This window comes from Aedes aegypti, chromosome 3 (genome assembly GCF_002204515.2).
Source record: "Aedes aegypti strain LVP_AGWG chromosome 3, AaegL5.0 Primary Assembly, whole genome shotgun sequence".
NCBI classification, from domain to species: Eukaryota; Metazoa; Arthropoda; class Insecta; order Diptera; family Culicidae; genus Aedes; species Aedes aegypti.
Window position 1 is genome coordinate 246,711,251 of NC_035109.1, and position 16,880 is coordinate 246,728,130.

The window sequence follows — 16,880 nt, forward strand, 5'->3', positions numbered from 1 at the left end:
TTTTTTTTTTCGAGAGTTATTTTATAAGGAACGATAATTATAGCCACTATGGCCAACAAATGCTTTTATTTTATTTGTTCACGAAGTAAACATGTTTTTCTTTCAAAATTGTATCATTTGTAAATAGTATTGATTATACTGAGCCAACCACAATTCAATTTAAAATCAACTAACGGAAATTTACGGTGATAATGCGGTATGATAACTATGCCTTGTCTTCCCCTGCTATTATGTTGTCCGTTTGTGAATGGGGGAAGGGGCACGACGCAGTGAACTTATGAGTGTTTTTTTTTTTTGCTTTCTGAGGGAGGGCGGGTTTAGATCCCTTATAGGTCCTTGTCCCAGTCAAGTAGTGCGGTGGCTTGCGGTTCCTGTAAACCCTCCTCGATCTGTTGCTGCCAGTCCTTGTACATATTGACCTCTAGCGGTATGGCTACAAACTCCAGATTCGGACCAACGACAACTTGCAAGCCAGCCACATGGAAGGCTTCTCGAATTAGTACTTAGACTTGGCCGAGCTATCGTTGTACTTAAATCTCTTCTTCCAGTGGAATACGCTGTCCTTAACTTTCACTTTGGGATATATTTTTGCACACCCGCGGGTACCCTCACCAAATCTCTGTGCCAGGCGGGGGTTTTCTTCTATGTTTCTCGGGAAGCCACGTCGACGTCGGCGTTGCATTTCCCCTGAAACAGGTATCCGTCTCGCTGCCCACCCACGCATGCTGGCCGGCCATTGCCAACACCTAGCAGTTCATGTAGAACACTAGTGGATGCACCTCAACACCGAGCAGGAATGTATTTCTCAAAATCACCGGTTATGTGCCGCTTGACGCATGTAGTCTTTCCGGTACCACCATCGCCGACCAGGACGCACTTCACGTTGGCATCTCGGGAATTGTTTCTGTGGATTGGTTGTTGCCTCAAATTAAGATGCTATGAATTCCTGCAACTGTCGCCTCAATGACATCAAATGCCTGAAAGCGGAAGTAAATCCACCGAATAACTGCTCCGTCATGTTGAAGAACTACGATTCATAACATTACTGAGGATGGGAAGCCTCATCTCAAAATCCACCTCAATCCGAGCTGCTGGTACATTCTCCTCTGTTGTCTTCACTCCTTATACAGGAACTAGAAGCATCTTCCAACGGTACTATGTGGGAGAATAGCGATTTATTCGGCTACGACGAGGCAGTTGAAATTATTTACCATTTATACGCGGAAAGATGGGATGTTCGAGAGAGTACTGGCCGAGAAAGCAAAAATTAAAAATTTTATATTTACTTTGTTTGTTTTGACGTTTTCAAGAAGTAAACACAGCTGAAAATAGGGTTGAGTTGTTGACGGTTTTACTAGAGTGGTGAATATGATATTCACCACCTTAGAGTTACCATTTTCGTTCCGCATGTCCCAAAAAGTGGTGAAATTGTCAATTTTTGAAAATTAATAAAAAAATCAAGAATGCATAAAAATGAAAAATATTTATTAAAATGGTTATTTTTAGGTAGAATCTTTCGAAGAAAAATATAAAAAAATAGGGTTAGGTCTGACGGAAATGGTCTATTAGGTGATGGAAATAAAGAAACATCCCAAAAAATCTGAGAGAAATTTCTTTACATTTTTGCAGGACAACAGTAAATATATATTGAATTGTCGGTGAAATGCCAGTGGTAAAATCAAACAATTACAGTAAGTTTGTGAAATATCACAGAAACGTTCGGTAAAAGCTGCAGCATCACACAATAAATCCACGGAAAGTTTGTGAAAAATTACCGCTCTCTTCGGTGGTTTTGACAGATGAACTTTTTCAAGGTTCACAGATCGATCTGTGAAATAAAAATCACCGAACGGTTCACCGAAAATTCTGCTGTTGAGATTTCGGTGAAATTTCACAGAATTCTGTGATTCAATCTAAGTGTGTACGCTATTATGAAGGGCCTGTGGAATCCATCGAGCTAAAGACCAAAACATAGAATACCGAGTATGGGACAGTGTTTTGTTCTTAGCACTCGTAAACGTTCTTTGGATCGTATTGTTAATCTATTTTTGTATGCAGCTTGGCTGTGATGTTGATGGAGATAATTTTTAAATAGCTGATTTATTGATTTCTATATTCGTTGTTTGTGGGGCCCAGATAGCCGTAGCGGTAAACGCGCAGCTTGTGTTCAGCAAGACCGTGCTGAAGGTCGTGGGTTCGAATCCTCGAGGTCGAGGAACTTTTTGGGTTGGAAATTTTCTTCGACTTCGAGGTATCTTCTTACCTGCCACACGATATACAAATGCAAAAATGGTCATTGGCATAGTAAGCTCTCAGTTAATAACTGTGGAAGTGCTCATAAGAACACTAAGCTGAGAATCAGGCTCTGTACCAGTCTGGACGTAACGCCAGAAAGAAGAAGAATTCGTTGTTTGTCCACCGCAATTCATTTTTTTTTGCAAAATCTTTTTCTACCCAGTCGAGGACACTTTTACATGATGGAGCTCTTGGAATAGGCTCAGTGCTCGTTGGAAATCAAGAGGTTCGTATTGAACCATATCAAAAAGTCCGGATTAGACCAATACACATTTTACGATTGCCAAACTAGTTCGGCACAAACAATGAGTAGACCTATCAAAACCATAAGGTCAGATGAAAGCTTAGGCTAAGGGGATTCGATTATAAAACGGAAATATTGGAGGTTCATTGTTGCTTATAAAAGCTTATGAATAGTGCAAACCGGCAGTACACTAGGTTACTTCAAAACAACAAACTAAAATAAAAAGCAAACGGAATAACTGAAAGGCGTCAAATTTATGGTGTTAGGTCCAAGCCAGATGATGGGTAGAAAAACGATACACATGACCTTTACAGTAGCGCCAGTATTGAGAAAAGTTTAATAGTCCGAATTAGAACAGGTTCCCCTATGTTTCATTAGCTAAAATATTTCACTGGAAAATTCAATAGAATTAAAACGACTTTTCACTGAGAAATGTAGTACATTGAACATGAAATTAAGCAAGTTTTGCATTTTTTTCACATACAATTTTAGATTTCTTCTGTTTAATGGCGTTACGTCCTCTCTAGGATAAAGCCTGCTTCTCAGCTTCCACACTTATTAACTTTTTTGGTACCAGTTATTAACTACTTTTGGTACCCACTTTCTGGTCGGTTTGCCCTAACTTGCTCCTGATTTTCGAGTATTCGGCACATGTGCTGCTAGTATTAGTTTCTGGCAATTAAATATATTGCCTTGAATCATTGTATTTGATGACCCAAATGAATCAAATGTTGAATCAATGCTGGGTAGCTAAATATACGCTCATTTCACCCCCCTGATTAACTGAGAGCTTTCTTTGCCAATGTTGCCATTTTCGCATTATAGAGTGGCAGGTACGATGATACTCTAAGTCCAGGGAAGCCAAGGAAATTTCCATTATGAAAAGATCCTGGACCGACCGGGAATCGAACCCAGACACCTTCAGGATGGCTTTGCTTTGTATCCATGGACTCTAACCATTCGGCTAAGGAAGGCCGGTTACAATTTTAGATTTCTACGTATTAGGTTTTGCATTCCCAAAATATGATTCCTTTGTTCAGTTTTTAATTTCAATTCTGAAAGGTTTCTAACTTTCAGTAAAATTGACGTGAATAATATTCTGAGTGTTTCAAAATGCTCTGTCGAAAAACATATAACAGATTCGCAATCTTTTTGCAAAAAAAAAAAACACTAAAACACTTTCATCTACTTGTGGGTTTAAGATAAATAATGTAATTGATGATTACTTTCACTTTTTTTTATATAAAAGTACGATAGTTTTGTAACAACACAACACAAAGGCTTAATTCATTTGTCCATATTGCTTCGCCGAAGAAATGTTAAGTGCTAACACATGGATTACTATTATCACATTTATGTTCCATACACATGTTATTTATTCAGCCGCTCTTTATCACAACATTATCAACTATACAACATAACAATTTGAACCAAACAACAACGTTACAATCCATCAGATCATTGCACTAAAATGGTGTTCACTGTTCGGGCCGCGCATGTGTCCGGATGTACTCCAACGCTCGTAGAATCGCTTCCGGTATGGGTGGCGGTTGAGGAATGGCGTCGCCTTGCGGATTGTATCCATTTTCGTCGGCAGTGTAGGTTATTCGGATCACTTCCCCCTCGGGCGATGTGTAACTGTATCCTCCCGTGGCCGAAACTCCTCCTTGGCCTTGTTCTTGAGCCTCCGTTCCATCGCTTAACCGATACCGATAGTTGTATGATCCGTCCGGATCGATGTTCTGTTCCTGTTCAACCACTTCCACTTCCTGACCGTAAGCTGAGGACACCAACAGTAGTAGTACAACACATAACTCTGCCTAGATGGGAATAATCGTTTGAAGATCGTTGAGTGCGTTAAAATCAAGTTCAAGATTTACTTGTGGTGGCTTCATTGTGAACCCCGTCGAAAGATGACTGCGCGAGACTGTGAGCACCAAATGATAGGACGCTAAACTATTTTGCTTTTATATAGCCGCTTGGGAGCATACCGGTTGAATACTTGACGAAGAGGAATCCATATGCACATGTGACGTAACGGATTAATAGAAGAAACCAGTCACCAGATGATGCTGCTGTTGTGAATCTTGGCAGTGAAACAAGTAGCGTGACATTGTGCGACCAGTTTGAGTGAATAAAGGGTTCATTTGTTGTGAAAAATACTATTGAGAACGTTCGATTTAGTTTTGTTAAGCCCACAGAGTTCTCTATGCCAAGAATGAAAACGAATAAAAGTGAAGGATTTTTTAATAGATACTAGCGTATCCAAGTCTATTGTAATTCACCCACAAATATCTATCCTCCTCCTAATATTTTTTTACATTAACTTATTCAACCACATTCTTCTTTGAACTTTAACCTCTTTAAATAGCCTTCAACGACAGTTTTCGATATTTTTTGTATCCCATATCCTTTTGGACTTTCCAAACAGTTCCAAACCTTTCCGCATCAAACATAGCAATATAAAAGACGTAAGCCCTCCTTATTCTATCAGGAACTGTTAATTCTATATAGTGGACGCCTTGTTAATGATATACGTTTTTTTATGAATGGTCAATAGAGTGATGCAAATTTTAAAATTTTGGCTCCCCTATGCTTAAACGATTTTCATTATGGTAAATAGCATGCTCCCAAAGTTTGAAGTGATTCGGAAGAAATTTGACTGTGCACATGCCATCTGAAGTTTATATGGACATTACTATGGAAAACGCTCACCTTTTGTGTTCAGCTCTCTATCTCGCCATAATAATATTTTATGGAATAGTGAACAATCTCTACTCATGTGAAATCCTTGCAGCTACAACTTTGCCGAAAAACACATTTTGATTGGACGTCAGGAAAAATTGCTATTCATAATCGTAAAGTGAGTTTGCATTTTACATGCTGAACCAACTGCTCGGAAGGCAACAGTGGTGCTCCTGACGGGTAGAATAGATCAAAGTAATCCAGGCTACTATGTTCTACAGCAAAAAAACAGTGTTGCTCTGAATGTTGCTATGAATGATCATCTCAGCATGGTTTAGACTTTTGAATCAAGAATAATAAATTATCCTTACGTCCCAGCAAAATGTGCTCTTCGGCAAAGTTGTAGCTGCAAAATTTTCACATAAGTAGAGATTGTTCACTATCTTCAAGTAATAAAAATAGTGTGAACAAAACGTTTTATTTCTGCTTGACTAGATTTCAATTAATTTTTAGGTTAAAGAAATTTTGAGTGTTTTTCAAAATACATATTTCTGCTCAAACATACTTTCTAGACTTCACGAACGAAATTCAAATCGAATAAAATTGAATGTCATCACTTCAAGTTTGGATTTTAGATAAATTTTGTTTTTTCTTGTAAAGACCCTACTGTTCCTAGAAAAAAATTTCTTGCTACGCCACCGCATCATATCAATAAAATAACGAATAGAGATAGCCGGACAGCTTAAATAAAATTGATTATTTCTATATGAAACTCATTTGAATAAACATTGTAATCAATAGAAAATGACTTTTCTGAAAACACAGTACTTGCACTTGCTATATCATATACTATAACAGCACAACTTTGGAAGTAATTTGATTTTTTAACCTGCATTCTCTATCTGCGGTTCGATGCGTCATCTATGTTGCAGCACGACTGAAATAACCATTGTTTTATCAGTTTTTATGTGCATGATTATTTCCTTATCACTGATTATATTGTTTTTTAACTTTAACTTTATTTTTTCTACAAATATGCTTCACAAATATTCGTTTATACTGAAGATTATGGCGATATCACCTTATATCCGGCTTTATAACCACTGGCTCACTAAGCCGGATAGCATATTTTTGTTCTTAAAATAATTAAATTACACATATAATCACCACTTTCACTTATAAAACTTTACAATCTATTATCACATTCAGCATCCCGAACACAACTAGTAGAAAAAACTATCATTTATCCACACTTTCACGAATGAACCAATTCCGATAAATTAGTCTTAAACTACACAACTAAAACTTGCACGACGTAGCAAAAGTGTCGAACTGAAACTCCGAATTTGTTTTTATTTTTAACATGTTTATGCAAAGCTTACTAGATTGCAAATTATTGTTAGTTGGTGCAATTAGATTAAATCTTATGAATACGTGAAAATATTGCCAGATGATTGTAGATTTTCATTGTTAAAATAATGAATATTGATAGAGTGTCCGGATATTGGTGCCGTCCGGATTTTGATTCATCACGGTAATACCCAAATTTTTATTTTCGATCTAAGTATCATTTTTCGCAATCTAAAATCTATCCAAACTTGTTTTGGCCAATGAATTTATGCGAATAAACGCAAATTTATGAATTTTCGTTTTTGATATTTCTAATTTTTATTTTTGAACATCCCTATCCTTTTTCATTTTTTTCTTGAAGCCTCTTCTGGGTACCGATCTCTTAAAAAATCAAAATTTGTTTTTGCAGTATTTTTGAAATTATTTTGTTTAGAACATATTTTATTTTCCGTGTCGCTAACGTAAAAATCGATTTTAAATTATTTCAATTACACCCTATTCCACCAGGCTCTTCTTCTCTGATGGGTTGATTGTAGAAAAATATGAAATGTACAAATTTTTGTATTACACTTTAAATTAAACATAGGCATTTGTAGGTTATAAAAAATACAATTTTAAAACATTTTTCAAAAATAAAAAAATGCTTAAAAAATCGTATAAAACGTTCCTAATATGCGTATTATTGGCGATCAAATGTGAGGTTATGTTGCGAAAGTTTTGCAATTTAAAATTAATATTTACGCTTTCCTGTGCTTTAAATTGCCAACTTTTTATCAGTTAAATGATTGTGGTGATTTTTCTTCCAAAGTTATCATAAGTCACTTTGACTAGGATGCGCTAATCACTATTCTAGAACAGCGCCATCTTCGCATTTTAGCTTTGCGTTAGATCATCAATAGCCCTACACGGGTAAAAACGCGGCACTCTAAAACAGGGGAAAGAGTTATGATTTCGGGAGGAAGGTGTGTTTTCATGTTATGAAAATACACCATGACCAAATGTCATGAAAGCATGAAGCATTTTACCGTTACGCCGGCTGTACGTTACGTTTTCAATTTTTAGCGAAGAAAAATGTCAATTGAAATCCTCAAATCATGAAGCATGTATGCTTTAACAATAGTGCTTATGTTCCCATGAATTTTGTTACTGGTGGCTTTTCGTACTCATGCTGCGTACACTAGAGCAGCGAGCTCGATTTTGCGCACGGGGTCATCTACTACTAATACCTTCAGGGCCGTTGGGGGACCACTTAGCGTCCACGTACGGACTTCAAATTTTAACCTGATTTTTTTCTTACTAAAACGAGCACTTTACAATGACGAACTTATTACATTTCGAATTTTCGAAAAATAAGAGACGGCCTAGTGTACAGTCGAAGCTCGTTATAAAGACCACTTTTATAACGACAAAAGCTCTCTATAGCGACATTTTTTCGGTTTCTTGAAAAATATTTCCATATTTTATCTCAAGCGTGTGCTAGAATAAGGGCGTAAGTCGCATCATCGAATTCTCTTCATCGATCCTCTCTTCTGTGAGTAAAGGTGACAACATGCAAGTCTGTCAGCATTTTTTCACCTCAGGACCAAGATTGCATCGCTGCCAAGTGGTTTGAAGTCAAAAAATGCTGACAAACTTGCATCTTGTCACCTTTACTCACAGACGAGAGGATCGATGAAGAGAATTCGATGATGCGATTTACGCCCTTATTCTAGCACACGCTTGATCTATTCTCTATAACGACTTTTCTCTATTGCGAAGGTCCCTTGCGATGTCGCTATAACGCGCTTCGACTGTAATGTGAAATGTATGTTTTATTTACGAACTTTTTTTTGTAGTCTAAACGGTTCGCTACTACTTCTGTATAGAACATTTTTCTACAGTTTTGGAACTTTATATTAGATAAATTGCATGCAAAAACTCATAAGCCATTTTCAAAAGTTATTCACGTGTAAAAATGTATCTATGGAAGAATCGAAATCTACCATACAGAAAACTTGTGCAAAATTTACTGCAAATCAAAGATGGTCGAGTTCTGTGACTGATCGAATTGACATGGAATTGGTCCGCTTGAATAAAACATGTACACATATTCACCCATTACATGCATTTGTTCGATTTTAATTATCAAAAATCAAAACTTTGCCCAATAGAGCGGGCCACAATTATATATGGCCAAAAATGTGTTTGGATTAGTTTTTTTCATACAAGCTTTAACATTCTCATACGTTCTCTCTTTGAGACTGGATGGATTCTGCTAATTTCCAACTAGCTTTTGAGGGTTTAATTGAACAAATTCGGCGGATGTAACTTAAGATATTTACAGTTTTATTCTTTTGGGTTTCAAAAAAAAATGGCTTCTTTACTTTTAGAGACGTTTCCTCTACTTATGGTTCTAAATGTTCCTTGAACATTTTGAAATTATGTTTTGGTCAGTCGTACACGTTGTGGGTTAAAAAAGATGGCATAATTATATCATTGCTTTTTCGATGACAAAGTCCAAATACACCAACCTTTTTGAAAAATCATCCGAGGAATATGCAGGTTTGCTAATAATGGCTGCAATATTACCTGTGGCACATAAATCGCTGCCACATTAAGCGCCAGATATGCAATCAACACCTTCGCCTACCGGTTTACGTTTGTTAAAGTAGACTAATCGCATAAATTTACATACTAAGATTGTTTGTCTGATAAACGAGCATCATCGGAGTGGCTTAGCGCAGCTAGCTCAAATTGGGCTATATGAGATGAGTTTTCTTGCAGTATGCGGTCGGTGGGGCCATTCTTATTGATTCATGAATAGGCAGCTCAATTTGTCAACTCGATTAATTGATCGATGAATCAAACAGACATTAGGATTATCGATGATTGTTTTTGGGGCCGTTCATAAACCACGTGGATGTAAGAGAGCGAATAAAACAAGTTTTGAGCGTTTTATTTGAACACAAGGCTACATGGGAGCAGATTCAAGTCGCTCCAAAATTAATTTACGCGGTTCATAATCGAAGCCTTTTGGTATCAGGTATCGTGAACTTTTATCAATATCTAGATCACGATTGATCAATAACTCAGCGGGCTGTTTGATAATTATAGATGGTTTTTCAAATTTGCAAGCAAACAAAATCAGAAAATACAGATTTTCAAATTTGCATAGAAAACATATTGATTGTACACTAGTATAGTTCATATTATTTCTAAGATGTTTTTAAAATATCTTATACGAACCTTCTTGTCCTTGGATGATGAGCCTCATAATTAGTTTGATGTAACAGCCAAATTAATTACTTATGAATATCATGAAGAAAAATTGACCCTCGACGGTTACCATCATGTATCTTCAAAGAATAACGGGGCAGGACGTATTACCAGGTTCCTTTCAGGACACTTGCATTTCTGTTTACGTTACGTTTTGGAAGTAAAAATCGGAACATGCGCACAAATGTTTGAATTCCCGTTTGACATTTGTATTGCAGTTGTATATCGAATGTTTTGGCAGGTTTTTTCTTCTCAACTTTCAGAGGAGGAGATCTTTTAAAGAAACCCTCTAGTAGTTGTTGCAGGCCAGGGTTCGGTACAAGTGAACGTTATTACAGTGGACATTTATGGACAAAATTTACTTGTAATTTCAGTGATTCGGGCTTTGTTTAATACAATTGAGTTTTGATATTTGAATTGAGTCAAAGTGATTGTGTGTGATTCTACTCAACATAACGTTGTAACATAAATTGTGGTTTACTAAGGACAAAAAGGTGAGTGATGGTACAAGATTCAATAAGTGAAAATTGATTTGGAAAATTTTCAGCTTCTATGTGTAACAGTTTACAGTTCATGTGCCGCGAGTGAAATGAGTTCATTAATAAGTCATACGCTATTGATTTTGTAATAACGTTTTGTATCGATAATCGTGTTTTTTCATTTGGAACACACTCATGTATAAGAGCGCGCTGTTCAGCTGGAAAACGACTTTTATATGCTCTATACTACCTTTTTATGTTCGTCCTTGTCGACCTGCGATTGTATTAGACCTCTTGGTGTGTAGGTTTGGGAATCGATAAAATGTGGTCGACACTGCAGCAGCATACCATCATCCAACACATTCAGTGTTTAGGGTTAGTATAGCTCGCATGGAAATCAATGTAAAGAGCTGCACTCATTGTCGTCCGATAATATCAACAATCATCATAAATATCTTCATGTATTTGAAGCTAAACGTAGGTCGGTACATAGCCCACATGGCAAGCACCTGATAGAGCGAAACGTGCGTAATCTTCTCTGAGCTCGTAGGCATGGTCAAATTTCATCGAGGAGTAATAACGTTTCTCCACGCTTATTTCAAACAAGATGATTTTCGAAGAGGTCTCGACTTTGACACTGAAATCTGTTCTTCCCGAATCCGAATATGGGCGTACAGGTCAGGTGAAGAGAGCAATGGCAATGCGTGACATTTGAAGTCAGTCACATTAAATTTGATGAATAATGGAACCGGCTAGTTATGTAAATAGTTAGGCGGCACGATCTCAGCATCGATAATGCAAATGAGTTTCTATTCCGGTACGTGTAACGTGCAAGACTTTGTGAAGAACCTTGATTGCTTATGATGGATGCATAATGGCATGGCATTATCGCATCCAGTTTGTAATCTGGACCACCTTCCTCGGATTAAGTTTTCCTCGCTGTAGTGAATTGATAGCGAAAATACCATACATTGTTTTATATAATGTTGTTTGGTGAATTGTATGTTACATTTTTTATAAGGCAATCACAACATTCAAGTTCAATGTTATTGAGATCACGTGACTAACAATTTCATATTTCTAATATCAGCTAAATACGCTCATATAATAGATCTAAATATCCAAAGTTGGAATCTGTTATGTTACTGTTGTTAAATCAACTTGGATAATCCTCCGAGAATACTATCTGGTATTTTTCCTTTACTTCTCTATGGATTTGTCCAGGAGTCGCAAGAATTCTGAATTTTCGAGAATCTAGAGATTCCTGGTCGTTTAGGGTAACCATCCGTCCTGATTTAGCAGGACATGCCCTGATTTTAAGCTTCTTTTGAGGTGTCCTGATTTATTTTTCATATTTCAAGTTTTGTCCTGCTTTTTCCTACTTGGCGTACAACATGAGCGGTATTTTGAATCCTAATACCAAAAAAACAGCTAGAATATTCAAATGGCATATATCCCAAAATCCACGTTTTGTTTTGTGGTTCAAATGTCGACTTCAGCTGCATAGAAAGTTTGGGATGCGTTTCATACTGTATCACAAGTTGTTGTATCATTAAAAGGGGGAGAAAGAGGATAAGTCAAGAGCAAGGAAGAAGCCTGATCACAACACCTTCAGGTTCAGTCGATGTTTGACGATTCGGATGTTGTTTATAGATTTCATTGGGCTTGCACTAAAATACAAACTATCATTTTGGTGTATTTTAACAGATTATTTTCGCTATCAGATTGTAAAAGATTCTCTCATTATTTTGCCATAGTTTTGGAACTTAAGGCTCAAGAATCCATCATTCAATCATCAGCCACCATCCAAAACCAGTTTTTTCTTTCAAATTTCAATCAATCCTTATGAAAATCTATCATCGTATTTCAGATAGCAAATGCGATGCAATGATAGATTTTTTCGATAAGGGAAAGACCCAAGTAAATCATTTATTCCATTTTTGATCTCTTCAGGTGACTTATAGTCACTTGTGCGACCTTTCAAGACAACTTTGAACAAACGTTCAGTTTTTTCGTCATAAGTAAAAAAAATGTGCTTCTTCTCTTCAAGATGTTTGAGAAGAAGCTCGCAATTTTTAAGAGTTTCCGGCAAAACGTGACAGTCTCTTTTTTTGCGATTTGGAAGGAAATGTTGATTCTCCTAATGAAGTTCAAGATCTCCTGCCTTCCCCAAAATCTGATGGAACAACTGATCATGATAGGCTTGCTTGCTTTCTCACTTGAATCAAAGAGCCTGGGCTAGAAACTGCTTCGATTTGTTGTTCGGAAAATTTGTCAAGAGCATCGAACTGATTGCTCATTTCGATGCAATTATCAACATTATCCATTTCACCCTTGGAAGAAAGTTCGCATTCCGCAGAAACTTCCTTTCTTCCATTCTTACCACGTTTAGTGACAGATTTAAATCCCACTTTTTTGGAAGGGAGTTGTGAATTCAGAGATTCACCCTTCCTTTTGTTTGTAGTTGCAACAATGTTCAGTGAATAAACGAAAGAAGACGCAGTGCGCATTATACCTTCGTGCTGTGTGTACACGAATTCTCTCTGCTCTTGGAAGTTTTTTTTTAAACTACCTAAAGCAATAAAACAGTACTTCAGTGCTACAAAAACAGTACTTTTCAGTGCTAGCATTAAAAACGGTACTTTTCAGAGCTACTCAAACAGTACTTTTCAGTACTATTTTTTCTACTATTGATCCCTTTACGATCCTTGTTTGGACCCGTGCCTTCGATTTTTCGTTGGACCCGTTGGCGGAAGCTAGGGTGGTAATCCTTCTTGGACACCGTCTTGGGAAAAAACCTCTTAGGAGGTCACGTCTTCTTTCTAAACATGATTGCAACTACAAATAAAAGGAAGGAATCTCTGAATTCACAACTTCCTTCCAAAAAAGTGGGATTTAAAACTGTCACTAAAAGTGGCAAAGCAAGAAATTGGTACCAACGCCACTATACGTTAATCGCGATACCACGATATACCTCCCGGATGTGCTGCAGAAAACCCTAAACCCAATCCTCACCATGTCCTTCCTTCTCAAAAATTGTGACCATTAACCTCAAGTTGCCACGAGTACCCTGGCTCCATCCTATACTAATCTTAGTACAAAAAAGTGAATGATTTGTAAACAATTTAAAAAATGAATTTCGGCTCCGTAAAGCGTTAAACGCGATTGAGCCTTAAATAAATGAACTAGGAAAAAAAGTGGCAAGAATGGAAGAAAGGACGTTTCTCCGGAATGCGAACTTTCTTCTACTTGTATCGAAATGAGCAATCAGTGCGATGCTTTAGACAAATTTTCCGAACACCAAATCGAAGCAGCCTCTAGCCCAGGCTCTTTGATTCAAGTGAGGAAGCAAAGAGTGCCGCCTATCGTCGTCAGTTGAACCGAATTTGGGGGATTTAGGCAGGAGATCTTGAACTCCATTAGGGGAATCAAGGTTTCCTTCCAAATCGCAAAGAAAGGAGATTGTCGCGTTTTACCGGAAACTCTTAAAGATCGCGAACTTCTTCTCAAACATCTTGAAGAGAAGAAGCACATTTTTTTTACTTATGACGACAAAACTGAACGTTTGTTCAAAGTCGTCTTGAAAGGTCTCTCAAGTGACTATAAGTCACCTTAAGAGATCATAAATGGAATAAATCATTTACTTGGTTTTTCCCCAGTTCAAGTAATCATTATGCAAAAGAGAACCCAATCTGACATTGTTCGGAAAGGGCTTTCTCAAGAATATTATTTAGTTCACAGATCTAAATAATATTAAAGCTTTAGAAAAAAGCAAAACTTTTGTTCGATGTCCGTGTGACATGGGAACATTTCCAGAAACCTGGAGGAAATTTCCAGAACCCCACTCAGTGCCGTCGGTGCCAAAAGTGGGGTCATGGTACAAAAAATTGTTGCATGGATGCTAAATGCATGATTTGCGGAGGTTCTTCTCACGCTAAGGACGTCTGTCTAGTCAAGGAAGATACCACCAAGTTTATATGCTCTAATTGCGGGGCTAATCAAAAGTCAAATTTTTGGGATTGCCCTTCACGCAAAAGAGTCATTGAGGCTCGTGCCAGGCAGATGAAAGATAATATCCGTTACGATAACGGTCGTTTTCGGAATTTGCCTGGTAGAGTATCGAACAATGGTCATTTTTCAGTTAACGATCGCTTGATCATGAATCATATCCATCAGGAAGATCATAATCATGCTCATTCACAAACTTATTTTATTCCGTCGGGTAGCCGTTCGAATCTTTTAATTTCGAATGTATCTACCCACGGAAAATCCTTTGCCGATATCGTAGCAGGTAATTGGAACTCCTCCCCTATCCGTACTATGAGTACCCATTCTATTTGTTTCAAATCAAATGAAAAAAACCCTACCGCCACAGGTAACTCCTACTCCGCCTCTTCGTCTATTGAAAATTCTAATGGGAAATCATCAGATAATGTACCCACTTCAAGTGATATGTCTGCTTCTGATTTCAATTTTATAACTGAACAATTGAATCTAATGATTGATGCAATGTTCAAAGCCACCACTATGACTGAAGCAATCCAAGTTGGTGTAAAATTTACTATTCAAATTGTTATTGGATTACGTTTTACTAATGGATCCAAATAATAATTTAAATATTTTAAATTGGAATGCTCGTTCTCTGAATGGAAAAGAGGACGAGCTGTTTAATTTTCTTACAGTTAATAACGTGCATATATCAGTTATTACTGAAACGTATTTGAAACCTGGATCTAAACTCAAAAGAGATCCTAACTTTTTTGTTTATCGTAATGATCAACTTGATGGAGCATGTGGGGGAGTTGCAATCATCATAGACGTATGAAACATCAACTGTTTTCGTCATTTGAAACTAAAGTTTTTGAAACTTTAGGTGTTTCAGTTGAAAGCAGCCTATTTGCCTTTTCAATGCTCTGGACAGCAAGTTAATTTGCTCCAAACTGACTTGCGAAAATTGACTCGCAATAAGTCAAAATGTTTTTGTCATTGGTGACTTTAATGCCAAACATCGGTCATGGAATAATTCTCAAAGTAATTCCAACGGCAGAATTTCATTTGATGAGTGCTCTTCAGGATATTTCTCAATTCAATACCCTGATAGCCCTACATGTTTTTCCTCTTCTAGAAATCCATCTACGATTGATTTGATCTTAACCGACTCTAGTCATCTTTGTAGCCAATTACTCATGCTGATTTTGATTCTGATCATGTCCCTGTTAAATTTCAAATATCCCATGAAGCGATTCTCAATCCTATCAGCTCGACTTTCAATTATTTTCGAGCCGACTGGAATATATATGAAACATATATTGACTCTAATCTCAATTTTAACATTTAATTACAAACTAAACTTGATATTGACAATGCTCTTGAAACTTTAACACCATTGTTGAAGCCAGGAGCATTGCAATTCCAAAATGTGAAGTAAAATTTGAATCCGTGATTATAGACGATGATCCGCTTAAAAACGTGAGGAGAAGGCAATTTCAACGCACTCGCGATCCTGCTATGAAAATTATATGGCAGGATTTGCAGAAAGAAATCAAGAAACGTTTTGCTCAATTAAGAAACAAAAATTTTGAAAATAAGATTTCTCAATTAGACTTTAGCTCTAAGCCCTTTTGGAAATTATTTAAAATTTTGAAAAAAAAACTTCAGAAGCCAATACCGGCATTGAAAGAGGAAAACAAATTATTACTAACTAATTGCGAAAAAGCTCAAAAACTTGCTACGCAGTTTGAAAACGTGCACAATTTTAATTTAAGACTTACTAGTCCAATTGAAAATCAAGTTACTCAGGATTTCGAAAATATTCTAAATCAAGAGAACGTTTTCGAAAATGCCTGGAAGACTGATTTGGAAGAAGTGAGAACTATTATTAAAAAATCAAAAATATGAAAGCTCCTGGTGATGATGAATTTTCTACATCCTCATCAAGAAACTTCCAGAAAGTAGCTTATCATTTTTAGTTGATATATTTAACAAATGTTTTCAATTAGCATATTTTCCTGACAAATGGAAAAATGCTAAGGTTGTTCCAATTTTAAAACCAGACAAAAATCCTTCAGAAGCTTCTAGCTATCGTCCAATCAGTTTGCTTTCCTCCATCAGTAAACTTTTTGAAAAGGTCATTTTGAACATTTGAATTTTCTACATCCTCATCAAGAAACTTCCAGAAAGTAGCTTATCATTTTTAGTTGATATATTTAACAAATGTTTTCAATTAGAATATTTTCCTGACAAATGGAAAAATGCTAAGGTTGTTCCAATTTTAAAACCAGACAAAAATCCTGCAGAAGCTTCTAGCTATCGTCCAATCAGTTTGCTTTCCTCCATCAGTAAACTTTTTGAAAAGGTCATTTTGAACATCCTGCAGATGGCCCACATCAACGAAAATTCAATTTTTGCCAATGAACAGTTCGGATTCCGCCATGGACATTCGACCACTCACCAAATCTTACGTGTAACAAATTTGATCCGTTCCAACAAATCTGAAGGCTGTTCTACTGGTCTTACTCTTCTAGACATAGACAAAGCATTCGACAGTGTTTGGTATGAAGGTTTGATCGTAA

At 36.8% G+C, this 16,880-nt stretch overlaps 2 protein-coding genes across 3 annotated transcripts in view; one reads left to right on the plus strand and one right to left on the minus strand.

Moving 5' to 3' along the window:
* Nucleotides 1-3,891: 3,891 nt before the first annotated feature.
* On the minus strand, nt 3,892-4,529 carry LOC5565204 (pupal cuticle protein Edg-78E). Its single transcript, XM_001649510.2, has 2 exons — nt 4,420-4,529; nt 3,892-4,359 (listed from the first exon to the last, which is right to left on the minus strand). Exons 1-2 carry the CDS (start codon nt 4,432-4,434, stop codon nt 4,018-4,020), a joined length of 357 nt encoding a protein of 118 aa, XP_001649560.1. The 5' UTR covers nt 4,435-4,529; the 3' UTR covers nt 3,892-4,017.
* A 5,550-nt stretch (nt 4,530-10,079) lies between these two features.
* LOC5565217 (protein Fe65 homolog) overlaps nt 10,080-16,880 on the plus strand; it is a 300,368-nt gene continuing 293,567 nt past the window's right edge. For both annotated transcript variants that reach the window (XM_021851272.1, XM_021851270.1), the window contains exon 1: nt 10,080-10,323. The gene's annotated coding sequence lies outside the window, so the exon portion shown is untranslated. The remainder of the gene's footprint in view (nt 10,324-16,880) is intronic.